The sequence below is a fragment of the Scleropages formosus genome, chromosome 17 (genome assembly GCF_900964775.1).
Source record: "Scleropages formosus chromosome 17, fSclFor1.1, whole genome shotgun sequence".
Classification (NCBI taxonomy): domain Eukaryota; kingdom Metazoa; phylum Chordata; class Actinopteri; order Osteoglossiformes; family Osteoglossidae; genus Scleropages; species Scleropages formosus.
In genome coordinates this window covers 20,413,418-20,440,895 of record NC_041822.1, presented here as the reverse complement: position 1 = coordinate 20,440,895, position 27,478 = coordinate 20,413,418, and the positions used below count along the sequence as shown (strand labels likewise).

General features: G+C 47.8%; 1 protein-coding gene across 1 annotated transcript; it reads right to left on the bottom strand.

Moving 5' to 3' along the window:
• Positions 1-27,295, bottom strand: pnpla7b (patatin-like phospholipase domain containing 7b). The gene is made up of 34 exons (XM_029259724.1): positions 27,257-27,295; positions 25,760-25,834; positions 25,419-25,506; positions 24,211-24,293; positions 23,967-24,058; positions 23,705-23,845; positions 22,062-22,221; positions 21,270-21,350; positions 21,048-21,194; positions 20,591-20,671; positions 19,808-19,949; positions 18,725-18,789; positions 18,488-18,640; positions 18,233-18,310; positions 17,095-17,300; positions 16,821-16,952; positions 16,610-16,733; positions 15,695-15,808; positions 15,493-15,568; positions 14,922-15,068; positions 14,534-14,597; positions 13,374-13,542; positions 12,027-12,209; positions 10,090-10,208; positions 8,298-8,454; positions 7,375-7,491; positions 5,254-5,323; positions 5,025-5,141; positions 4,642-4,790; positions 4,270-4,422; positions 2,773-2,886; positions 2,580-2,664; positions 2,347-2,459; positions 1-813 (listed from the first exon to the last, which is right to left on the bottom strand). Exons 1-34 carry the CDS (start codon positions 27,293-27,295, stop codon positions 772-774), a joined length of 3,876 nt encoding a protein of 1,291 aa, XP_029115557.1. The 3' UTR covers positions 1-771.
• Positions 27,296-27,478: the final 183 nt, after the last annotated feature.

Genomic DNA, 27,478 nt, shown 5'->3' with positions numbered 1-27,478 from the left:
AGCCTTATTTTTGGAAGCAATCTCACTTTACAGCTTTTCTCCCCAAGCGCCTAAAAGCTTTGCACAGTACTGCATATGTACATTATGTTTTATATATAAAGTCTTGCATTGATCCGCTTATCTGACAAAGTTTTGTGTGCATGTGTGTGCGTGTCACACCGCGTTTGGACGCGTCCATCTAAAGCGCGAGTCACCCAGGAAGTGTCAGTGTGTGATATACTGGCGCTGTCTGCGCAAATCATTTTCTTTGACACTTCTGATTTCACGCTGCATCCCAAAGCACCATGGGAAGGCTCAAAACCCTCCTCTCGTTCAGCTGAAAGATGCCAAAGATTAAAAAAGAAGTCGTCCCGGAGACAAAGTGTTTCTGCGTACGTGTTGCAGTGAGGCGTACTGCTCGTCCTCTGCGTGCTCGTGCGTGTGTGTCCGTGTGTGTCTGTGTGTGTCCGTGTGTGTGTGCGCGCGTCTTCATCAGCCTGTTGTGTAAGCGGTGTGACGTCTGGCACTTTCAATGGACTTGCTGAGGTTCACAGTTTGCCATCGATCTGCTTCTGCTTCTAATTCTTGTCAACTCAACTTTTGGAAACTTAAGTAATTCTAAAAAAAAAAAAAAAAAAAAAAAAAAAAAAAAAAAAAAAAACTGAAAATTTGATATTTTCTGCTCTCGTTACTGGAAATTCCCCAAAAATATCATAAAACACTGCAAAGTGGGAAATAAGAGCCATTTCCAGTACTGTTTTTGAAGCGATGTCCAGCGGGGCTGAGGACTGATCAGAGGCTTCGACCCCCACGCCTCATCTCCACTTCTTCATCCTGTGGGAAAGGAGCACAAACACGGTCCGTGACTGTGAGCTCACTTTTGGAATGGGATCCTAGTGGGGGAGAAGGTCCCTGGGGGCCAAATCCAGACGAGAATAAAAAACAGTCAAGCAAACACTTCAATAGCTTCTTAACTGCATATAGGGGCAGCGGGAGGGGTCGTGCTTACAGCTCTCGCATTGCAATCAGAAGGTTCTGGGGTCAAATCCCTGCCCTGCTATAATGCCCTTGATCAAGGTACTTATTCTAAATTGATGTGGCAAAAACACACACCCGAATATATGGTTAAATCTATGTAAGCAGCTTAGCGCACACACCGATGGATTCAGGACCATTTAAGATGCGTCATTTGTATCAGCTGTAACATTTATTATTTTACCCTATTAAATATATTTATTTCTTTTTTAAATCTTTATTATTTGACTTGCGGGCGTTGTTGTGACACTCCGCTGCTGTACAAAGTGCAAGAAAATTCAAAAGTTACCCTTGTTTATGATTTTCCATGCAGTTTTCCGTTTTCCGCGCGTACGTGCAAGAGTGAAAGACTGTGATTTGGGATTTTTTTAAGGGATGTTACTGCTAAGACTGTGTGTCCCTACAAGCAGAAATTAAGAAATTATTTTTGATGCCGAATTCTGTGCGGAAGAGAACAGAGCAGCTGCGTGATGGTACCATCTGGAAGGAAATTGTGAGCAAATAAAATATCTTAAAGTTTTATGGTGCCTCATCACTGGGCCGCCAATGAAGAGAGTAATCAGGAAGAGATCAATTCCAATAAAGTGTAAAATTTCTAAGTCCTTTTGAACAAATGTGTGAGCTAAATTAATCAATGTACATGTCTTGTATTAAGACCATGCTTTCCAATTATTTTGCATGCTGCGTTTCCCGAGCTCCGGGACACGTCGGCACCTCGATTCCCATTCCGCAAACCATCGCCGCTCCTTCGCCGGGATCTCGAACAACACTGACCACAATCCAGCATCGGAAATCAGCTGAAGCTGAAGTGCGAAAATCTAAATTACGTAACGATGTCCCACTTTTACTTGTTCTTATTTAAAAACTTTCTCACGCAGCAGTTCCTTGGCTTTCCTCGCAGGTACTTTATATTTCCTGCTACCATTTCCAGATCATTTTACTATAGGTTCGCTGTGCTTTTTCGATGTTTTGATGCATATCTCATCCGTAGTGACAGATGCATCCCAATAACCCATGAAACATCAGGTATTCTAACATCCTTCTCAGTGAAAAATGAGATCTTAGAAATTGGTACTGAGTGTAGGGATGGAGCTTGCGATCGAAGAATCTGGGATCAAATCCCAGTCCCGCTATACTACCCTCTATCAAAGTGCTTACCCTGAATTGAGTATATATTTAAATTTATTTTTTAAATATATTTCAAATTTATTTAAAAGAAATAGTACCCAGCTGTATGAATGGGTAAATCTCTCCAAGAGGTTTGGTGTACAGTCACTTTGGAAAGAATATAGTGGAGGAACAACGTGTTTTGGACCCAGCCGTTGGGCTCACTGTGTCCGCCGTGTCCTCCTCGGTGTGTTCGCTGTCCTGGTTGTACAGCTCAAAGTCCGACGGCGCGCTCTCAACCAGCTCTTCCTCGTAGTCTGTTTGGTAGTCCGACTCCTCTGGGAGGGGCAAACGGGAGAGTGAGGGGTTGGGGGGTGGCAAAGGAGAAGTCTGGAGAAAAGACAACAGAGGCGGCCAGGCTTCTGAAGGACGTCCTCTCTCCGCAGCCCCTCGGTTACCTTCCTCAAGAGGCTGTTTGACCGGCTCGATTCGGGACACGATCTCCGCCAGGTCGGTGAAGGAGGCATTGGGACATGTCACCACCTGCGGGCGGGACAGCAGACGCAGAGGAGGACGGTTGAGGAGTCCGTCCGCGTACGAGCTCACGCACGCCTATTGCGAGGTGTCGCCTGTGTGCCGCTCGCTACTCACGTGGCTGCTCTTGGTGTTGTGGTGCTCGTGGTGTCTGTCCTTCAGCATCTTGTCCATTACCCCGCTGCGACGCCACACGTCGAACACGGTCTTCCCGTGCTGGTAGCCCACTTCCTGAGAGGGACAGCGAGGGGAAAAGAGAGCGCAAGAAAAACAGAAAGAGAAAACACCCATGAACAGAAAACCTCAGTTATGGTGACAGTGGACACTTAATAAAGTGTTAATTATAATAAAGTTCTTATTATTATTAGAAGTACTACTACTATTATTGTTGTTGTAATAATAATAATAAGAAGAATAATAATGAGAATAATAATTTTTTTATACATATTAAATCCAAAGCAACTTCCATACAGGTTACAAGTCTTCCACTACAGAGATTTATAAATTTTCTTTTATTAACCATTATTTAGGCAACACTTTTCTTCAACTTGATTTACGGTGTTATGTTTGCAAACCAAGCTGCTTACAACTAATTTCCCATTGTTGAATTTTTTGAATTCTGAGTAATTTTTATTGTACTAATGGATGGTAAATGCCGTACGACAGCAGAGACGGGAATTCGAACCCAGGACCTTGGATTGCAAGGCCGTGGTTGTAACCTGTACGCGACTCCCATTGCATTTATTCCAGCAATTAACAGTTAAATACTTTGCTTGTTGGCCCAGGTCCTTAACCACCATGCTCGACCTATGGCCTTACTGCAAGGTGCTGATCTCAATCACTGCTCTAATTATCCATCGGAAATTTAATAAATAAAGAAAATGAAAGCTCAGTAAATTGCTCTGGATAAAAACATCTGCAAAGCAATTACCGTAAATAATGTAATAAAATTCAAAGAAGCACATACTTTTCATGCACCAGCAGTAGTTCTCTAAGTTTTCTGAAGAGGAAGAGGAACTGCTGCAAGGACATTTCAGCAACAGCAAACAAGTCCAAAACCAATTTTTATATTAATAATTATTAATTATTATTAAAAAAGAGCATTTCTGCACTGCCTGCCCCAGTATATCTATATAAACACTAAGGTGTGACTCCAGAAAAGGGTAAAACGATTTTAAAAAACGCCTTCCCTATAGGACATACTTGTTAAGATATGATTATACGCTGAGGGTTTGGAAATGGGTTCGAATCCTGCTCAGAATGTGCAGACTTTGCATGTTCTCATGTTTGAATGCATTTCCTCCAGGTGCTCTGGTTTCCTCCCATAGTCCAAATGTGTGTTTCAGGTGGACGGGAGCCTCTGAATTGGCCTTTGTGTGTGTGTGTGTGTGTGTGTGTGTGTGTGTGTGGGCGAATGTGTTTGTGATTGCCCTGCAATAGACTGTTGTCCCATCCTGACGCCCTATGCTTCTGGGATAGACTCTGGACCACTGCAACCCTGCACTGGACAAGCAGGTGTAGACAATGGATGCAGGAATGTTTGAGTCATCCTCCTGTCTGGTGTCCAATGGGGGTACGACATCGGGCTGGGGGGAGGTCGGACGCAGGACTCACGGCAATCTCGTCGAACTTGCCAAAGTCCAGCGTGCCGTAGCGGTCGATGGGCGGCCGGATGTACTCGCAGTAGTCGCTGTTCTTCACCGATTCCAGCTGCCGCACGCAGCACACGTAGGCGAGGCGGGTCTGGATCTCGTCCATGTTCAGAACCTGGGGGAGGGGCAGGAATTCACCGAAAAAGTGCTCGGAGTGAAAATGACAACGTGTAAACAGGAAAGCGGCGCGTCGGGAGTGTTACGACGCGACAGGGTAAACAGAGTGATTGTGTGGAGAGCAATACCTCTAACAGGGGGCTGACATGCAGTTCTGATTGGGATAATTACACAGGCATCAAGTGACATCCCAATGGGGGGGGGGCACTCCTCTCACCTTCACTCGCTCTGCCAGGGGGTTGAGTCGTCTCCACAGCAACCACCATCCCGACAGGGAGTCGCCGTAATTCGTGAGGTCCGTCTCGCCCTGGTTGCCCACGTCGACGGCGATGACCACCTTTGCTCCCATGGAGCGGGCGACATCCGCTGGGTGAGGGGCGGAGAGGAGGAGAACAAAAGCCGGCAATGGCCGCATAAAACCGCAGGACCGTCGATGGGTCGAGTCCGTGGGCGATGGGACATTTGCCCTGCTCTGCAATTTGTCAACGTTCTCCAACGTCGCCCCCTACAGGCACCATTTTCAAGCTTTGCTGTGCCTCGTCATCGAGGCTCCGAAGAACCTCGGAGGGTCTCGAGATGATCGATTCCGGCTGCACCTACCTGGTAAGTTGTTAATGTAACCGCCATCCATGAGCAGGTGTCCGTCCTTGGGGTCGCACAGAGGGGGCAGGTACCCCGACAGGGACATGCTCGCCCGGACATACCTCCACAGGGACCCTGACGGGGAGGAGGAGGAGGAGGAGGAGGGTGTAGGTACAAGGAGGCCCAAGAGGTCAGCTGCGTGTACGGGAGGGTCGTGATGAGAAGAGACCGCGGACCGTGGACTGACCGTCCGTGTGGACTCTCATGGCCGAGGCAGTGATGTCGGTGGTGATGGTGAAGTAAGGGATCCACAGGTCCTGCAGTGCGCAGTGAAGGTGCGAGAAGCAGCAGATGAGAGCAGAACTGCGGCTGGTTGAAGCAACAAAACCAGGTCGTAATTAGAGAAGCACAAACTCTACAGTGGAACGGAAAAATTCAGGCGCTACAAAAACAGAAAAAACTATGAAAATCATTAAACCACGATATCAGACACATGGGCTGTCTGTGTTACAAATAGTCGGTTGTACATTTTTTAAGGTGGCAACTTTATCCAGTTTAAAGTATTTGTTTAAATTTAAGAGCGACTTCTGTCTGAGTCGGAGCAAAAGCCTCCTGCATTTCTGCACCGAGCCACTAGATGGCAGTAAAGTGAACTGAGTCTGAACAACGGAGTGGAACCACCTTAGTTCAACTCGCTTCCACAGTGTTTATACCTCATCTGGTGTTCCAGAGAGCTGCTCGTTTCCGGGACAAATTGCTCCACAACCGGCAGTTTGTGAAGACAGTGCATTTTTACTTCGTCATTTAAAAAGTTTTCACTTTCAATGTCGCTCCAGCTTTATAAAAATCTTAATAATAATAATACACACACACATTTTCTGAACCGCATGTCCCATATGGGGTCGCGGGGAGCCGGAGCCTACCCGGCAACACAGGGTGTAAGGCCGGAGGGGGAGGGGACACACCCAGGACGGGACGCCAGTCCACCGCAAGGCACCCCAAGCGGGACTCGAACCCTAGACCCACCGGAGAGCAGGACCCGGTCCAACCCACTGCGCCACCGCGCCCCCTAAAATAATAATAATAATCTTTCAAACTATTGATTTTATTTGTTACAGCTGTATTTGAGACTTCAAGAGAAATTACCTGTAAATAAAGGTATGACCGTCATATTTTTATCGATTGTGACACAGGGGTGAAAGTGAATTCCAATTTACGAACAAACCGAGTTATGAACACGCAGGTCCAAATGTGGTCTGTCGGGTGAGGTGCCAGAGTATACGGACATGGGTCCTCAGCACCCAACACCTGCTCCTACGCACAGAGCAACGAACTACAACAGGAACCCTCCGCACTTTTTACCCATATAGGCATCGCACAGATTTAGCGCATCAACAAAATAACCACAACGTTGCACGGAGACTTTGCCTTATTTCGCAGCATGTATGATTTGCCCCGAAACGCCCCCATAAAAGGTTTAAAAATGCAGCAAAATAAAAACGATGCCGATGTGTAATTGAGTCAGTTGGAGTCACACAGATGTAAGTGTGAGACATGGCCGGGAAACGCATCACACCCCTGGCTAACGTACCACCCGTGACTCAGTGTATTCTGACACTTCGACAAGTTTGCATTTCTCTGCAGCTGCAAACAAAAATATAAGAATTTGGAATATGCGTCTCTTCATCTCTTCAAAATGTGTCAAATCTAAAAAAAAGAACTTTCTTCAACTATGTATAATGACATGACGCAACAGATGCTAAAAAATAATAAGATACTGTTGACAATATGAGAAATACGGCCCCTTTGCCTGTATTTGAATATTGTGAGAATGTCCTCTTTAAACAAAAGTGGCCTCAGTGACCCTGTTAAAATGCTGCGATATGAAACATTACATTTCAGCTGAATCAACATTTAACCGCAAATATTAATATTATTAATATTCATCTGACACCTTTAACCAAGACAACTAACTTCACTTACTATGTTTTACCCATTTACATTATATTTACTGTGTCTGTTCAGGGTACGAAACTAGATCCCAGCCGGAGTTCAAGGCAGGGACTGCAACCACTACACCACCTGCTCTCTTTAATATGTATAAATTCAACAGAAAATGTACAATTTCCACCAGAGACTGGTGAGAAAGGAGGAGGAATAAATCCTGAAAAAGACTGAATGGAAACATCGGAACATCTCACACGGCTCACACTTTCACGGATTTGACCCGGGAGACGCGACAGCGGTTAAGGTAAACATCGCATAGAGAGCCCCTTTAATTTAATGTTATACGTGATAATTATGTGGCGCTACAAGCTGCAATGTACTGGAGCGCCGCTGCGAGAGGCGAGGCGACGGGGTCTCTCGCCTCAATCTGCTTGTCCTTGAAGACGCCGCCGATGCTGGAGTTGAAAGCAGCTCCGGAGAACATGGAGGTGACTGGGTAGGTCAGGTCTAGAACCTTCTTGAACACCGATGTCATCTCCTGAAGGATAGTAGAGGTGGTGGTCATGTAACATCTTGTTATTATTTTGTTGCTTGTCCACTCTTTCACCCCAGAGTACCCATTTACATTTACATCTATTCATTTAGTAGACGCTTTTCTCCAAAGCGGTGCAGATCTCACAGAAATACGTGCGCATAACATTAGGAGAAAGAGACATAGTTGTAGACGTGTGATTCTTAAATAAACGTAGTTTGTTTCTTTCCACTTTATGCACCGATGTTCATCGCACGAGCAGCTGCGTAAAACTCAGAATATCGATGATTCCTGATCGGCTTATCTGAGGATGATCATAAAGTTATGGTGCGTGAACATTGACACCTTACATGAGCTGGAGAGATCTTGGGCGAAGTGAGTCCGGAAGAGGAGCGTTTTCAGACCCTTTTTGAATGCAGACAGAGATTCAGCAGTTCTGAGTGAGGGGGGGGGGGGAGGTCGTTCCGCCACGACGGAGCCAGAACCGAGAACCTCGGTGCTTTACCTTTCGTGCTCGGGACCACCAAGCGAGCAGAAGTAGACAAGCGAAGCGGACTGGTTGGGGTGTAGAGGTTGATCCAGTCTTGTGCATAGCTAGGAGCAGCACCTATTATGAAGCTCGTATCCAAGAGCATACAGGTGCACCACCTCGCTCAATGGCAGAACCTACATTGGGTCTCCTCCCGAGACCTGAACCGACAACCTCCGCGTCACACGCCCACATCGTTTGCTATGACTCTCCCGGCCACTCGCCGCCTTGCTCTGCGGGAGCGATGGAACGAACGTAGTAACCTCCTTGCCGTCCTGCTCACCTTGGACCACTCCCGAGCCCTGACCCGCATGCGACTGCTGCTCCGGTCCTCGGCGTACAGCGCCCCCATCAGGGAGCCGATGGAAGTGCCGCCCACCAGATCCGCAGGAATTCCCGCTTCGGTCAAGGCCCTCAGGACCCCCACCTGGGAGCACCCTCTGCATGCAGACAGAAGGACAGAGTCACATCACTCCATATATAAAGATATGAAATGTGTTTTATTACTGCAGTCCAAATCAGAAGCTCTGGCCACGAGAATGTTTCTGACCCAAGCGTCTAATTTATTTCTACTAGTAAGTGCAACAGAACAGCTCCTACGGTAGTGGTTAGAGTTACTGCCTTTGGATCCAAAGGTTGCGGGTTTGATCCCCACCTCTAGCTGTAGGGCCCTTGAACAAGGTACTTACTCTAAATTGCTCCAGTTAAAAATGACCCAGCTGTACAAATAGGTAAATTATAGTAACCTTAACACCGGAAGTCGCTTTGAAGAAGAGTGTCGGCTAAATGAATTAATGTCACGTAAACTTAATATCGTGATACTTGGACGCACTAATGGAAAGACAGACAGGAGTGCGTGGGGTCTGTGTCCATGAAGGACAAGCAGGAGGCAAGGAAACATGTGGGGGAGAAGTTAAATGAACTAAACGTGTGTGTTAACACACATCTGTATGTATATTTACATTAATTCATTTAGTTTATGCTTTACTCCAAAGTGAATTACAATGTTAAGGTACTTATAATTATTTACTCATTTATACAGCTGGGTAATTTTACGAGAGCAACTGAGGCCAGGTAACTTGCTTAAGAGCACTAGAGGTGGGAATCGAACCTGCAACCTTCAAGTTGAAATGCAGAAGCTGTAATCGCTGTGCCACCAGCTGTCCTCATGTTCTATATATGCCCACAGATTCTAAGGATCAAGGGAAAACTGCCATATTTAACGGCGTACAGGACGGGGTGATCAAGCCACAGAGGACAAAGCAATAGCTGAGACCGAAGTGGTTTTGTCAAGACTCTATTGATTCGGGGTTGGGGAATCGGGGAAGGCAAGGGAAGGGAAGGTCCAAGGGGTGTGCCCATGTCGACATGCCCTGACACTGAGAAACAAATCCCTCATATCAAAGGGACACATTCAACAGCGGTTACTAGGCAACAACCCCTTTTAAGTGTGGTAGTGTGTGTAACTGTACACATCATAAAACCAGTGACATCCATTTCCGTGGATGCTGCTTCAGCTGAGAACCTCAGTTACCCGAGCGGGGGAAGAGCTGAGCTGGTCAGTGACGGATGACCCCGGTGACCTCGGTGACCCTGCTGGCCACACCCCTCCAATATGACTTCTATGCCCCTCTGTAAAAAATGCCCTGGTTCTCATATGAAATTATAGTTAAACAGCTATTGCATCTAAATACTTCACCCTGGTCTATTTACAGACCATGAAAAGCAGTTAATCGCCCAGCTGCCTTCAAGTCACATTATTATTATTATTATTATTATTATCATCATCAGTAACAGTACTACTGTTAGTAGTAGTAGTAGTACATTAATTTATTTAATTGACACTTAGATCTAAAATAATTTACACTGTTATGTTTGTACACCAGGCTACTTAGTATTATATACTCATTGATGCAGCTGGGTAATTTTTACTACAGCTATTCAATCGATCAAGGGTACTACAGTGGGTGTGGGACAGGAACCCGCGCCTTTCAACAGTCAATAATATGTCTAAGGGCAGAGTCTGAATCTGAGCCAACAGCCCCACAGAGTCCGAGCGGCGCTCCGCAGCCTACCTGGCTCCGCCCCCTCCCAGCACCAGCGCGATGGCGTTCCCCGTGAGGACTCGGGCCAGGCGGGAGAAGTCCGAGTGCCGGTCGGGAGGCTTTTCGAACACACGCCGGTACATCTCGATCTAGTGGGGGCGACACTGCATTGGTACAGGCAGAGGGCGTTTTCAACGTACGGCTGTGAATTATACTATATGAACAGTAAGAGGGTTCAACAAAAATGGGAAGAAATCACAGCACTTGTATGGGAGCTGCCGGCAACTGGAATAACACTAAACACCAGTAAATGTGGGCGTTGCTATAGATACCCTCTGAAGATGTGGATTCTGAGGTCTAGCAACCAGAATAGGAAGCATCTCAAGGAAAAAAAAAGTGTGTGGAGTTTGCATGTTCTCCCCGTCTTTGAACGGATTTCCTCTGGGTGCTCTGGTTTCCTCCCACAATCCCAAGACACCTGTCTCAAGAGAACACGTGACTGTAAATTACCCACAGTACCCACTGTGTGCGAGAGTGTCTTTGCCTGTCGGTAGTGTACCGCACTGTACTATATCTAGCACAGTAAGTCAACACGGATAAAAAGGTGTCAGTTAAATTATACATGGTATTCATGGTAAGTCACTTTGGGGAAAACCACCTGCTACATTAATAAATGTAAAAGTGAAACAAACAATGAATGCAAATTGCAACAACCAAATCACAGTGGCAGAGGACAACTGACCAGCCAACACATTAAAAGGAGCCCTGAACAAAGGTGTCGGATAAACAGGTAATAATAATAATAATAATAATAATAATGACTGGTGGAATAACAGCTAAGCTACCCACATCCAGTTATTGTAAACAACATCCATATTTCACATGTACTCCATCACTTCATTATTCCAAAAGTGACAGCTTTCCCTCACCTAAGAATATTACATAACTCCATTGCACAAAGCACTTTAACCGCTTTCCTTGGCTAAGGGAGCTCTTACTGGATTTAAGAGCAGTTTGACATGAAATTTCCAGTTTCCATGGAGATTACATATAATTCCCTTAATTAGCTACCATGGCTAACTGATGTAGTCTTCTTTTATTCAGCCTAATAATCTAATTAACTGCAATAATCTTCTTAACTGGGAACCTTTACCCTACAATTCTTTGTTAACACGCTATATACATGCTATATCAGAGGTGATTCATTCACAAGTCACTGGAAGGTCTACTATCCAGTCCACTAGAACCAAGAAGCAGATGTGCAGCTATAGATACAACAGGGTAATTTTTACTGGTTCAATTCAGGGTAAGTACCTTGATCTTAGGTACAATAATAGGAGGTGGGATTTGAACCTGTGTCCCTCAAGAAGAAGACAGCAGCTCTAACCGCTACGCATCTAGAGGCACAATGACACGGAGAGGACTGCAACCGGTGAACCGTTGCACCATGTGTCTCTGGGATAGGCTCCGGACCACAGCAACCCAGACCCAGTCATTTTAAGGTGTTTGGTGCAATGAGAAGCCGAAAATGGGGTTGCGCAGTGATTAGCGCTGCTGCCTCACAGCGCCTGGGTGGTGTGAGAGGATGTGGGTTTGATCCCCACTCAGCCTGTGTGGAGTTTGTATATTCTCCTTGTGTCTGCGTGGGTTTCCTCCGGGTGCTCTGGTTTCCTCCCACACTCCAAAGACATGCTGTTCAGGTTCCCCCATAGTGTGTGAGTGACAGAGAGAGTGTGTGTTCCACTAATGTATGGATGAGTGACCCATTGTAAGTAGTGTATCTAGCAGTGTAAGTCACCGCGGTGAATAAGGTGTGTGGGCTCGTAAGACTACATAGAGTTCACTGGAATTTACTTTGGAGGAAAGTGTCCACTAAATAAATAAATGTAAAATGACACCATTATAGGAAAGGAAAAGGAATCGAGAGCGCGGAGGGAGAGGACACGCATCGGAGGCAGCCGAGGTACCAGCTTGGGCAGGCTCCTCCTGGAGAAGACCCGGCGGGGGCAGGACAGGTGCAGGTGCCTGGAGAGCCAGCTGCGCATGTTGAGCCACTCCACGGTGCCCTGGGGGGGCGGCCCGTCCTCGCGGTGCAGCAGGACGAGCTGCTTCTGGGCCCGCACGGCGCCGACCTCCAGCATGCGCTCCAGCTGCGGAGAGGCCGAAGGTCAAAGCTCCGCGCTCCTGTCCTGCGTCTCGTCTCGCCCCCTATTTCCGGCCGACGTGAAAATACTTGATCGCGGTTTCATCCGTCTTGTGTGTATTTGCATTCTTCTCCTTTGTTACGTCAACGTTATGTCAAATTAATTATCCGAAATAAGAGGCTCACTGAATGCTCAGTAATTCACGCTGGTAAGTTCATATTTTTATCTGTATGAAGCCCCAACTCATAACAATAACGAGTATATAAATTATACTATATATTAATACCATTATATGTATTAATAAATTACCCGTGTGACACCCAGATATGTTTTTATTGCCTTTTTACTCTGCCTTACATCCAAGTTCAAATGGGTGAAATTGAGCTGATGATAAATAAGTGACAAATTAATAATCTGGTTTTGCCACAGAGGTGTTGCTTTGCTCATGCTATTTTGTTAGTTTTTTAATCCGCATCGATCTGTTCTGCCACTAATTTGTTCATGTGATGACAAAAGGAAAAAACACCTTTTGCCAACATCCTCTGTCTCAGCACCAAAGCGCCCCCTACTGTCCAACATGAGTGCAGCTACTTTTTCTAACACTTTGACTCCAACCCTCCTTACATCCTCAACATCTTCCCCTCATCTCTCCCAGCTCTAGCCCCATCTCCATCATACCCTGCCCTACATCTTCCAGATGATCCACGCCCCCTGCTCCACCCCTCATCTCCATCATGCTCCACCCTACATCTCCCAGATACTCCGCTCCACCCCTCATCTCCATCATGCTCTGCCCCACCCTTCGCTGCTCCATCCCTCCTCTCCATCATGTCCTGCTTTATATCTCCCAACTGCTCCACCCCTCATCCTTCACTGCCCCACCCCCATCTCCTTCAAAGCCCACCCTACATCTCCCAGATGCTCCGCCCCATCCCTCCCTGCTCCACCCCGCATCTCCATCATGCCCTGCCCCACCCTTCGCTGTTCCACCCTCATCGCCATCATGCTCCACCCCATTCTTCGCTGTTCCACCCTCATCGCCATCCACCCTCATCGCCATCATGCTCCACCCCATTCTTCGCTGTTCCACCCTCATCGCCATCATGCTCCACCCCATTCTTCGCTGTTCCACCCTTATCTCCATCATGCTCCACCCTACATCTCCCCCACCTCCCCCACAGTGGGCTCCTGCTCTCCCAGGCCCACAATGATGATGCAGTCCGCCTGGCGGATACAGCGCTGGGTCCAGGGCGTGAGGGTCATGTCCGACTGGTACAACACTATGCGATGGATGTCCTCCTGGTGGCCGAGCCAGCTAGAGAGACGGTACTCATGTACACTACAGCGGGGCAGGGGAGGAGACACAGGAGACCGGGTCAATCTAAAGATCTGCACCAGATGCACAACTTACACCGATTCATTTAGCAGACGCTTTTCTCCAACGCGATGTACGTCTCAGAGAACAACACAAAGAGTCAGTAGATCAACAGAAGGAGAGATGCAGACACGTCATTCTAGAGTATTGTCACATAGCACCGTATGAACCTGCATACATTACACTAGTAGCTGCATGTAGGCCTTTAAAAAATGTTACCCTTCTTGAACACCGAGAGAGATTCAGCAGTTCTGAGTGAGAGGGGGAGGCCGTTCCACCACACTGCAGTCAGAACCGAAAACCTTCGTGCTTTTCACGTTGGACCTCTTGCACGTGCGACTGCCAAGCGGCCAGAGGTGGAGGAGCGGAGCGGTCGAGCCGGAGCGTAGTAAGCAATGAGGTCTTATACGTATCGGGGAGCAGATCCGTTGATTTTTGGAGTCTTGAATCCGATCTGGGCCGCTACGGGAATCCAATGCAGAGAGATCAAGAGGGGGGATACAGGAGGGCCTGGACCAGGAGTCGCGTAGAGTTTTTTTGTGCGACAAGGGTGGATCCTGCAAATCCTGGATGTATCTGCAGAAACAGGTTGTGGCTTCGATGTGTCGGGAGGAAGACGGAGCCGAGTCCACCATTACTCCCAGGCCCTTAGCGGACGAAGTAGTTAATCACTCATCGTTCCATTTCCAGCAGAATTTCAAACGCACTCTGATCCAAAGCGACGCTTAAATATACCTTACTTTTACCCACGTAGAACGTTAAATGCTTCATGACGTTCAGAATCTAATGAAAGGGTACGAGAGACGGAGACTTTTGGGACGTCCTGCGTTAGGATGTCAGGCAAATGTGGAGAAACTAATAACAGAGGGAAATGTGAGCATCCCTGCAACAAGCAGAGTAGGTCAACGCAACAGCGGATTTCATGAGGCCAGAGAGATGGGAGCGACTGACTCGCCTGTCCAGCGCAGCAGACCCCAGGCGCTGCTTGATGATGTCACTGGTGAGGAGCTGGGTGGGGCCTGGAAGGTACATTTCACACATCAGTTTATTGATTTAACTCATTTATGCACAGTGATTCTTCCATTGATACAACTAGGTAACTTGTACTGTATCAATTCAGGGTAAGTACCTTGATCAAAGGTATTAGAGCAGGGGGTGGGATTCAAACCTGTGTCCTACAGGTGGAAGGCAGCAGCTTTAACCACTACACATCTAACGCCTCACCCCAGGTATGATGACGGAGAAGGCTGCAATGGCGCTACGTGTCCAGCGGGGGTCAAACTTTCCAACAGAACCACACTCCGACGGTGGACGGAAAGTTCCGGAAGCGGAGGAGTTCTGACCTATGGCGCTCAGGGCGTGCTGAAGCTCCAGCGTGAAGGCAGTTAGGGGCACCTCTTCCGACACGGGCAGGATGGAGACGGTGGACAGGTTGGAGGCCGGGTTTCCCACGTCCCATTTACTAACCGGGGTGCGCAGACCCAGGCCTCCTGCGGGGAGGGGCAGGAAAGTCACATGACCACACATGCACATGTACAGACCATCATCTGCATCACCTCCCCTCTCCCTCACCCTCGATCTCCACCCCACACCCCTTTCCCAGCTTCCCCATGCTTTGGCGTCTGCCCTGATTTAGTTTAACTGATGAACTTATATATTTATTTACAGTATTTATTCATTTAGGTGACACTTTTCTCCACAGCGGCTTACAGTCATTTACCCATTTACACAGGTGGGTAATTTTTTGGGCACAAATCAAGGTGAACACCTTGCCCGAGGGTGCTACGGCAGGAGGTAGGATTCGAACCTGCCACTTCCAAGTCCAAAGGCGGCAGCTCTAACCACTACGCCACCTGCTGTTCAGTGAGGTACCAACAGTGCGCCCCCTTCAGGACTCAAAGTGCATCTGCTGACCTGTCAATGGCTCATTAACTTGCTGCAGGTTGCCCAAGATCTTCTGACCAAGGAGGTGGATCAACCGCGTTACAACCTGGGACAGACACGGAGCAGACGAGAGGGGAAAAGTCCGGGAAGTTGATCTGCAGTCCAGTATTCATGTAAATTAATGTGCATTAATATTTCTGAGTGTCACTCAGCGGAAGCCCATCAGCCAGACCTGTGGGTATCTCCTCTTGATGGAGCTGAGAGCTCCCTCTGGGAACTTGGCTAACTCGGAGTCTCGGACCGCGTGCACCGTTGTGGCTCGGTTCTGGTGGGCCAGGGCCTCCACCTTGGGCCGGAGCGAGAAAATATGAGGAATTCATAGAAAGTATGCGGAACCCACTGCTCCAGCACATACGCGATGACGACGAACGACCTCCTAACAACTGAGTGGCCTGAACTGGTTTTTTTCTCCTCCTAACAACTCTCTTGTATTTAATTCGATTCACTGATCACACAATGGAACAAAATTTTGTAAAATTCTTGGTTATGTCAATTTTTTTGCATTTATTATGATTACTTAAAGTTTACTGATTGCAAAAATACCACAAGTTCTTCTTGAGTGTCAGTTTTAGCCACAGAATCTTGCAGCCATTGGAAGATTCTAGAAGTCACCAGAACATTCGAGAAAGCATCGGATCCTAAAAGGTGCTGGAGTATTCGGTGCTTCGAGCCCCATGGCAAAATTTGCCAAAATTTGCTCATTTAAAAAAAGTGGAATATTTTTGTGAAAATTTTAGTTAATTTATTTGACATTTATAGGGGGGCGTGGTGGCGCAGTGGGTTGGACCGGGTCCTGCTCTCCGGTGTGTCTGGGGTTCGAGTCCCGCTTGGGGTGCCTTGCGATGGACTGGCGTCTCGTCCGGGAGAAGAGGACGCAGGGCTGGAGGAGAGGGGACACACCCCGGACGGGACGCCAGTCCATCACAAGGCACCCCAAGCGGGACTCGAACCCCAAACCCACCGGAGAGCAGGATGAGGTCCAACCCACTGCGCCACCACAGCCCCACATAATAAAACATTTGTACATAATTATTAGTTTATTGGAAATGACGGGAGCGATTGTTCACCGTTGACCGGTGACCCTTACCACCCCGATGAGGTCTCCACGTCCATACTCTCCTATGAGCTCCTTCTTCCCGTCGTCCTTCAAAATGACAGAGCGCAGGCGTCCGCTGAGGACAATGTAGGTGCTGTCTGACTTGTCCTCCTGTCTGGGGGGAGGAGGACGTTCCGGGGTGAAGCGGAGGATGCGAATGAGTGCGAACGAAAAGGCGCGTGGCTCATGGGTGAGCGGTCACCTGTAAATGGCACGGCCTGCCTCCACGGCCATCCAGTCGATGGCAAAATCGATTTGGCGGACGAAGGGGGACATCCTGCGAACCACCGTGTGGGCCACGCTCAGCACCACCCTGGGCTCCGCACGCATGATCCTGCACGTGCACACACACGCGGACACACACAATGATGCACACCTCGAGCGCCGACCTCATCAAGTGGTATTCGATCTCCGGTCCGAACGGTCCGAAGGCCACGGCAACGCTCTCGCGGTTGGACCTGGATGCTGTTACGCACTCGTAGAAGTGTGTCTTGGAGATGCAGAGGAAGGTGCAGTCGCGGTGCGCGCGGACACTGAAGATGAGCGGCTCTCCCGTGAGGACGGCGAGCTGGCCCACCATCTCTCCCGGGTGCGTCACAAAGAGACACGTGTCCTCCTCGCGGTCGATCATGCGCTGGTACACGTGCAGCAGGCCCGAGATCACGAACTGCATGCTCACGTCCTGGCGTGTGTACGTGCGTGTGTGTGAGAAAGAGAAATGCACAAAAAAACAAGGAAGCAGTTTAAGCGTTAAAGCCTCTGAAGGGGAGCCAGAGCCTAACCCGGCAACAGAGGGCGTGAGGCTGGAGGGGGAGGGGACACACCTAGGACGGGACGCCAGTCCGTTGCAAGGCACCTCAAGTGGGACTTGAACCCGAGGCCCACCGGAGAGCAGGACCCGGTCAAACCCACTGTGCCACTGTGCCCCCCCCAAAAATTTCGGCTGCGCAGCAAAAGCAACCTGCATTTCCAAGTCCAGCCAATAGATGGAAGTAAAACCCACAGAAACATAAGAGGAGCTTCGCACCATCTTGAATCAGCTCGCTTCCCCAGTGTTTACAGCTCGTGTCCGGCGCTGGCGATCGAAACCAAGATGATGAACGCTGCACGCATTGAATACGAATTGTGGAAGCAATGTGTTTTTATTTTCAGCAATTTAAATTTTTTACATTTTAACGTGGGGGCGTGGCGGCGCAGTGGGTTTGGCCAGTGCCCATCGTGTGGCAGGCCTGGGATTCGATCCCCGCTTGGGGTGCCTTGTGATGGACTGGTGTCCCGCCCTGGGTGTGTCCCCTCCCCCTTTGGCCTCGTGCACTGTGTTTCCAGGTAGGCTTCGGCTTGCCACGACCTCGCTTGGGACAAGCGGTTGTAGACATTGCAGACAAAAAAACATTAATGCAGCTTGAAATTAATTAAAAAATGAAAATAAAATGTTTTACAAAGCATAACAGCTATATCTCAGATTGTACAGACTCTAACCTGTAATAAGCCCTAGGGTGTCTGTATTAAAAAATTATGAACGTTCCGGTCCCGCTTGTGTTCATAAGCGGAAGAGCTGGTGAATATAACTCATTAGCAGAGACGAGACAAACAATCAGTCGGTTCTCGACGGACCTGGTCGCCTTGCTTTGCCACCAAAGACCCGGGTTTGACTTGACGCAGAGTCACTCGACCCTCCAGCAGGCTGGCGTCCTACCAGAGAAGACGGCTTGGTCAGGAAACACAGGCAGCGAGAGCAACAAAAATGAGCCCCCTGGTCCACAGTTAGAAGGCAGGATGGGAAAATTCATATTTCACCCCTCAGCAAACACACACACACACACACACACACACACAGAGGCATATAGAAACCCCCACAAACACACACACCTGCAGCTGAATGAGCCTCAGCAGGTCCTTCTTAGCTGCCTGGAAGATGGCGTTGACCTTGCCGTGATGCTCCCTGTAGTGCCCCCTGCTGTCAGAGTGGTGCATCGCGGCGGAGGGGCAGGCTTGCATCGTCACACTCTTCTTCAGGATCGACTTACAGGATGGAGAGGATCAGCGGTCGTAGCAGGTGTGTTTACAGCTGCCCTTCCGTACTTTAAATCACAGCGGACCAGTTACCTTGGAGACGGCAGGACTGGAGAGGCCGTCCTCTGTGGTGAGGTGACACTCTGTCTCGTGTACAACTGCAGGTTATGTGCACACAGATGTATTAATTAACATTTTGTCGGCTCACGCTTCTCCAAAGCGACTTAAAACATTAAGCTGCTTACAATTATTTAACTCTTTACAAACCGGGGTATTTTTTATTGCTTTAATTCAGGGGGGGGTACCTTGATCAAGGGTACTACAGCAGGAGGTGGGATTTGAACCCGGGCTCTTTCGGTGCAAGGCGGCAGTTTTAACCGCTACGCCACCTGCTGGCAAACTTAGCCAGATAGATTTAAACACAACACAAGAGAACACAGGCTGCAGTAGAGAAGAGGAAGATTGACCAGCTTCACACAATTATCATGATAGAAATATTTATTAAGCTCATTTTGTGTGATACTGTTGCGCTGATTTTTTTTTACATGCACTGACCACCACCACCACCCTGAGTTACATACACATTTGAGACCGTCTGTCCGTAACTTGAGTTGTTCGTAACTCCAAAGACATGACTATATTAAACGACAAAATTCTTCTTAAGCTCTTCTACTAACTTTGAGCTGAATAATAATTAAAACAATTTTTAAATGAAGGATAGATGAGGGTGAAAACAGACAGTTTTCTCAAACTCCTATTCAGCGTCGTTGTTAACCGATTCAACCCACACACACGTGCGACAGTCCTCGTTTTGCCATTGACCGCCAGCACTCGGGAAGTTCAAATGCGAACTGTAAACACTGTGGAGGCGAGTTGAATTAAAGCGGTCTCACACTCGGATTCTGCTTGGATGATCTTCGCTGCTGCCTAACCCAGTAGTCCCTGTACGTTGCTTTACACAAAGGCATTGGTTGTATGAAAAATAACAGTGAGTGGTTCTGAAAATGTGTGTGTGTGTGTGTGTGTGTCAAAACAGCAAAATAATATAAATAACAGTGTCAATGTGAAAAATAAGTATCGATGTCAATAGAGACTGTTTTGCTGTGCTGCAGGAATAAAAGTAAAAGTAAAGTAAAAGCACAGCCAATGGTGTTGGGGGTTGGGGTGGGTTCTGACCCGGGTTTGCAGGGGTCTCCTTATCAGGGGTGGACTCCTCTTCAGAGTGGGAAGGCTGGGAATGCTGTCTCCGCAGCGTCCTCCCCGGACCGCCTTCCCCGATCACGGTGCTCACCGACACCAGGGGGATTGCCTGACTCTCCTGGGAGACACCGGGGAGACGGAACCTGGACTTTACGGCACTGCAGGCTCAACACACACATTACTGCACACACAGCAGCCCCCTGTCCTCAACACTGTCTGCTGATGGAAATTATGAGCAAATAACATATTAAAGCGTCACCTTTAGTCTTAGTTTAACTAGCAAGACATCCATCCCTCCATCCATCCATCCATCCATCATCACTTGTCCTATGAAGGTTGCTGGTGTCCAGAGCCTATCCTGGAAACCTAGGGTGTGACGGAGGGAATTCCCAGGGCAGGACGACAGTCCACCAGAAGCAATCACACACTCACACACACACTAAAGGCAATTTAAAATGACCAATTCACCAGGCGATGTTGTAAACAGTCCAAACATGTCTGTAGACTATGGGAGGAAACCAGAGCACCTGGAGGAAATTCGCACCCACACAACAAGAAAATGCAAACTCAGCCGGGGCTGAGTTGTATTCAAACCCACGTCGAAATGAGCAGCACAGGAGATGGGAGATACCACTGCTGCCTGCCATAAATGTGAGCGTATCAGAGTAACCATAGCAACAAATAAACAGGTATTTATTACTACGGCCCTACATCCAAGATGCATTACTAAAATGTCACGGTGCGTGATGGGACTCTCACCGGATTGAAGAGCTCCGTGGTCAGGCCAAGGTAGTTGTGCAGAGCCATGAAGGTGACTCTCTGCAGACGCACCATGATGATCTGCGCAGATGGACCCACGAGACACAGGGAATGAGCTTTATGACGGCGGCGAAAATGTGACCGGTACACCGTCGACGTGGGAGATTTGCAAAATTCCCCATTAATATTTTTTCAGTCATAAATCACTGAAACGCTTGAACAAATTAATTCATCGGCTGCTGAGACACCGCTCCTCCGAAATGAGGATCTGCTGTCCTGTCTGTCTACACGTTGTCCAGTCAACATCCACGAAAACCAGAGTTCGAAAAAAAAACATAAATGCAGCAGGGCATTTATTTACAATATTCGGCATTATTTAGCAACGAGTCCAGCTGATTGTTTTCTTAATTAGTCTGTGGATCTAATTAATTAAGCGTCCCGCTGGAAAAAGGGAGACACTGATGCTGTGATGCACCTGGATGACCCGGACCAGGGTCTCTGGGTACTTCTCGAAGACGGCCTGGAACACGGTGGCTGGGAGGCGCAAGACGGTGGACCGCGAAGCCGCCCGCGCCGACACGGTCTTATAGGGAGCTGGGTAACCCTGGGGGAGACGGAGGGATGTGGACAACGTGGTACCGCTGTTTAATACGTAGTACAGGAGCCGGTGGGGACTCACCGTGATGACGTCCAGGATGCTGAGCAGGCTGTGGACGCTGTCTCCTGGCAGGACGTCCTTGACCACGGTCTCCGTGCCGTCCTGAGGGTGAGAAAAGGAAACTTCTCCATGTATAGAACACGATACGTTAACCGCTCTATGACCTGAAACTACACTTATTGTTACTGCTGTTCATCATTATGTATCTGGCATTGTTGTCTACGGCAACTTACAGGGTAACATTATGAACATTACTATGATTTTCCTATTTATACAGCATGGTACACTTACCGGAGTAATTAAGGGTAAATTCCATCAACGCTACTGCAGTAGGGAGGGGGATTTGATCCAGAGACCTTAGGTTTACGAGGTGGCAATGCTATCCACTACGCCACCTGCTGTCCCTTAATATCAAAGATGCATCACAAATGCCAGAATAAACATCTAATAAACGCGTAAGAAACAAAACTTACATACAAACTGAGATCATGAGGTCATGTATGGGTATGGTGAAATTGCCTGCATAGTAAATATCTAGTATACAGTGTAATTACCCTTATAATTAAATATAATGTAATACACACTTGATAGTTTTCAAAATTCAGCAGTCAGCAGGGGGCATGGCGGTTGGAGCCACTACCTTACAAGTGGAAGGTCTGGAAGTTACAGTATACCACAGTAGGTATGGTACTTTCCCTGAACTGATAGAGTAAGAATACCCGTGCTATGTAAAAAAGGGTAAATCGCTGTAAAGCTCTTCGTCTTACACCGTAAGCGACCTTGGAAAAAGGTGTCAGATGTTAAATGTCTTACGCTCTTGTGGACGCAGAGCTCCAGGTGGCCGTCCTGCACCACGTAGATGCTGTCGTCGGTGTCCCCCGGCCGGAAGAGAGCTTCTCCCTGCTGTAGCTCCACGAACACCATGTGGCGGCACAGCTCCAGGAAGAGGGGCTTCTCGAAGTGTCCGAGCACCCTGCGCACCACAGCATCCCGCAGTTACTGCCCCAACAGACGTGACCGCGCTGCTTATTATTCAATTTACCCCGGGTGCTCGACTCGTGAATATAAGTGGGAGCAAAAATCTGCTCATAACTCGATTTGTTCTTAAATCCAGCCGCTGTGCTGGACGGGACACCAATACATTTCAAAATTTCAATTTGAAAATTTCGATTTCAAAATTTCAATTTCAATTCAAAATTTCGAAATCTCAATTTCAAAAATTTCTAATTCAAAACACTTATCAGTATCTGGTTTGCTTTATTATCTATGCAATCAATAAAAGCCTAAAAACAGACGTTCCTCAATTTATTTGCTGGGCAATTTCTGTAAAAGTCTCAGATACAGCTATTATAATTTACTGATATGCGTTAAGACTTCCCCCATTTTTACTGAGTTGGTGCTACAATCAAATTAAAACCGATTTCAAATTAACAGAAATATATCTGCTCCATAAATTCAAATTTAAAGGCAATTATTAAAGAGATTTGCTCCGTTTGTCGTCTTGTTATTGTTCACCACCCAAAAACATCGACTTGACACATGAGAAATGAGTTGAATGAATGGAATCCTGAATTCCTCCTCCGGTAAACTTTACTGCGACCTACATTTACATTTACATTTACATTGATTCATTTAGCAGACACTTTTCTCCAAAGTGACCTACATCTCAGAAAACAACACAAATAGTTCAGTAAATGAACAGAAAGAAGGAGGGATCTGGATAATAGAGACATTCCTCAATTCATCTGCAGTTTCAGAAAAAGTCTTGGATATAGCTATAATCATTTGATGGTGTTACCATCAAATAAAAACTCATTTAAAATGACTAAAAATAAAAACATGCTTCAATCTGGGGCTTTTAGCTTTTATCCATGTCAAAACACGGAAACGCAGTTGCTCCGGAAGAGACAAAATTACACGAAAATAGACAAAGAAACATCATTCAAAACCTAAAACAATTAATAAATTTACATTTATTCATTTAGCAGACGCTTTTCTCTAAAGCGACTTCCAATGAACTCTATGTACTGTTACCAGCCCACACATTCTGAACAGCATGTCTTTGGAGTGTGGGAGGAAACCAGAGCACACAAAGACTTACACTGCTAGATACACTACTTACACTGGGTCACTCATCCATACATCAGTGGAACACACAAACTCTCTCTGTCACTCACCCACTATGGGGGAACCGGAAGAGCATGTCTTTGGAGTGTGGGAGGAAACCAGAGCACCCGGAGGAAACCCACGTAGACACGGAAAGAGCATGCAAACTCCACACAGACTGAGCGGGGATCGAACCCACGTCCTCTCGCACCACCCAGGTGCTGTGAGACAGCAGCGGTACCTGCTGTGCCCCCGTGCCACCCCCCAAGGCTTTTCATAACATGAGGATCCAGTGAACTGCTATTATTACTGCAAGTACGGGTTAGGGTTAGCGCCAGGAACTCCCTCACCTCACATTCTTCAGCATGTAGAGCACCTCGGAGGGCAGGTGTGACTTCTGCACGTCAAACTCGGTCAGGTCAGCCTCCAGCAGCGAGGGAGGGGGCTCCTTGGGCAGTAGGCTGGGCGGTTCTCTCCGGAGCCGCAAGATCCTGGGAGGTAGATGCGGTTGGGGTCAGAGCAAGTTACTCCCTGTTGTGAAAACCAAACATCCCCCCCCGACCCCGCCGCCACTAAGCCCTGCGGCAGGGGGTCATCAGACCCGCGACTTACCGACGGGCCAGAGACATCACTTTGGTCCTCTTGCGGGGGCGCTGACGTGAAGCCGAGCTCGAAGCCGGGGAGGGAGAAGACAGGGTCTGTACCTGGGCGGCAGGGGATGAGTACTTGGCCATCTATTCTCAGTATATGAGAGTCACAGGAGATGAGCAGCGCCACCCAGTGGAGACAATGCAGCACTACAACGGAGAAGTGGCACCGCTGGGTGTAGGAGCTGTACGTCAGCAGGAAACGTTACCTTTCTCATTATCTTTCTACCGTAGAAGAGCACCTTGTCTCTCTTCCTGAAGCGATAATGAGGAGCATCGGCCTTCTGCGCCTCTGAAACAGACGAACACGCAGAACGGCACGCGCCGCACGCGCAGGGCCGCAAAATTATTTAAAGGCCCCTCAAAAAATAGCTGCAGGCAGCGTAGAGGTGAAAGCCATTGCCATGCAATCAAAAGTCCCGGGTTCAGATGCCACCCCTGTTGCGGTACCCTTGATCCAGGTATTTACCCTGAACTGACTGTAGAAACTGCCCACCTATATAAAAAGCTAAGTGAACGTCTAGTCATCTATCTGATGCGTTTTGCCAACGCAACTTGCAATGTTAAGGTACTTACAATTATTTACCCATTTATACAGCCGAGTAATTTTTACTGGAGCAATTTAGGGTAAGTACCCTGCTCAAAGGTACGGCAGCCAGAGGGGGGAACTGAACCTGTGGGTCCAAAGACAGTAGATCTATTCACTACGCTACCAGCTCTCCCTGAACGATTATAGCTTTGCGAGTCATGATGGATAACAGTCAATTACAAGAATTAACTGATAAATAAATATATAAATAAAAATAAATAAGAACATGGTGTCTCATATTATGTACGTACATTCAGATAAATTTGGTGGTGTTTCTTAAAAAATAATTCCATAATTATTACTGTTTACATTTTTTTATATTTAGCAGACTCTTTTCTCCAAAGCGACATCCAATGAACTCTATGTAGTGTTACCAGCCCACACACCTTATTCACCGCGGTGACTTACACTGTTAGATACACTACTTACACTGGGTCACTCATCCATACATCAGTGGAACACACACACACTCTCTCTCTATCACTTACACACTACGGGGGAACCTGAACAGCATGTCTTTGGACTGTGCGAGGAAACCAGAGCACCGGAGGAAACCCATGCAGACTCCACACCGACTGAGTGCAGATCGAACCCACATCCTCTTGCACCACCCAGCGCTACTCGCTGTGCCACCATGCCATCCATGTTTTACATACTATGTATTGTTGTACATAATCGTACCTCATTTTCTTCCATCACGTATAGAATAAATTACGTTCATATTATTCTCTTATTTGCCACGGCGCGGAAATATTCTGTACTCTGTGTTACAGCAGGGCGCAAACGAAAACCGGTGCTGTTCAAGCGAAAAAAATAGGACCAACTGACCAGCCGGCTTGTGTCTCCTGTAAATGAAGAGCATCACGACAGTGATGAGCGAGAGGGCCACACCTGCCCAGATCACCGCACCTGTGAGCTGAGAAGGAACACACACGTGTGTCACTGCACGCAGGTTCATTCCCCCCCCAGTCATCCCTGACTGACCGACACACACTGCTGCAACGGGACACAAGCTGTGACACGGAGGAGGGGAGCTTGGGGCAGGAGCGACATCATCAGCGTGACATCGAAATCCAAAGGTGCTGATCACACACACACACACACACACACACACACACACACACACACACACACACACACACACACACGCACCAGAGATGGGGGCTCACCGTGGTGATGTGAAGTCTCTCCTCCAGGAAGTATCGCACCCGGGCCCAGATCTCTCCGCTGCTCGGAAGTACGGCCTGGAAAGCAAACGCACGCGGCAGGGCTTGATGATAACTAGAAACACACAAACAGGCAGAACGGCACATGCACGGCCCAGCCGACGCGCCAACACACACGCGTGTAGACACGCGCTCGGATCGGCGAGCACAAACACACGACCCTAACCTCAAAGACGTACGCACACGCATATTCGTGCTCGGACTGAAGCGGTTCAAACGCGATTCGCAGGAAAAACGCAGCGGATGGGCGAGAGGAATATAAAATCAGTGCGGCCTCTTCTCTACTTACGACCTATGCGACTTATGACCGTCCGGACATACAACCAAAAAAAAAAAAAAATACTGCATGAATTTTAAAAAAATAAAGAAAAAAATATACATAAATATAAAAAGTATGCTTGGTCGTACGTCCGCCAGCGCTAACGGCTGTGCGTGTACCATAGTGACCGCCAGACGAAATCCCGGCACTGTGTATATCGCAGCATCCCTCTCATCTCTCGCTCTCAGTGGCCATTTGGGAAGCGTGCCACGATGCCACGCCAGCGCGCCATCTAACGAACTTTCATGCCGGATTAAACCATTATTGTATTAAATCCTAAAGAAGATGATGAGCACGAAGAAAAACCCATCCCCTGCTGATACAATGATGAAATATGGACTAAAGAATCTTAAATAGAAGGTTAAAAAAAACTACAGAATCATAGAAAATGTCAATTGATAACGCTGGTTGATAAAAAACGAGATAATCATATTAGAAATTGAGTAGAATAAAAGAATGTTGTACAGATATACGACTTCTACACACAATGCTGACATACAGTTTTAGGCACTTGGGGAAAAAGCTGTAAAGTGAGAACGCTTCCAAAAATAATGCTCTTAATTAATAAAATTCCGACAAAGCTTAGTAACCATCTATCATCAACAACCGCTTGTCCCGAGTGGGGTCGCAGTGGGTTTGACCGGGTCCCGCTCTCTGGAGGGTCTGGGGTTCGAGTCCCGCTGGGGGTGCCTTGCGATGGACTGGCGTCCCATCCTGGGTGCGTCCCCTCCTCCTCCATCCTTGCGCCCTGTTCTGCCGGGTTAGGCTCCGGTTTGCCGTGACCCCGCTTGGGACAAGCGGTTTTAGACCGTGTATGTTTGTGTACTTTCTTTCTTTAGCGACATACAACACCCTTACTGTAATACTATAATTTTCTGCAAATGCTTGGAAATGTAAAATACGCTCTTCCCCATTGACACTAATGCAGAAGACATTAAATAACCGTCTAAAACAAATATTTTCGTGAAACCCCTAAGCGCCTAAGACTTTTGCACAGTTCCGCACGTCCGACTCGCGTCCTTTTCGAGATCCGACCGGTCGGTCGGAACGGATCTCGGACGTGCGTCGAGGAACGGCCGAGTTTGAGAGGATTTTACGGAAGGACTCGATGGTTTTCTTACCGGGTAAATGCTGCAGGTCGCGGCCTCTTGTTCTTCCATGGTCCCTGGGGAGAGACAAAGGTCGCCGAGGACAAGTAAAGGCAGGGCTGGTTAAGCGCGGCGGACCGTTCGAAAGCCGAACGGCTCCTTTCCTGCTTGACCGCTGCCGAGCATTTCGCCACATTTGCACCCCTTTCCTGCATGTAAATGCGCAGATTTCCTTTTTCTTCGTGTTTCACTGCT

Excerpts from the sequence above, each read along its gene's own strand:
- pnpla7b (XM_029259724.1), bottom strand. The coding sequence starts at position 27,295 with ATGGAAGAACAAGAGGCCGCGACCTGCAGCATTTACCCG. Across the intron at positions 17,301-18,232 it reads TGGCAAAGCAAGGCGACCAG|GACGTGAGCATGCAGTTCGT; the intron begins GTCCGTCGAGAA and ends TACACACGCCAG. Across the intron at positions 5,324-7,374 it reads TCAAGGACAAGCAGATTGAG|GACCTGTGGATCCCTTACTT; the intron begins GCGAGAGACCCC and ends TGCGCACTGCAG.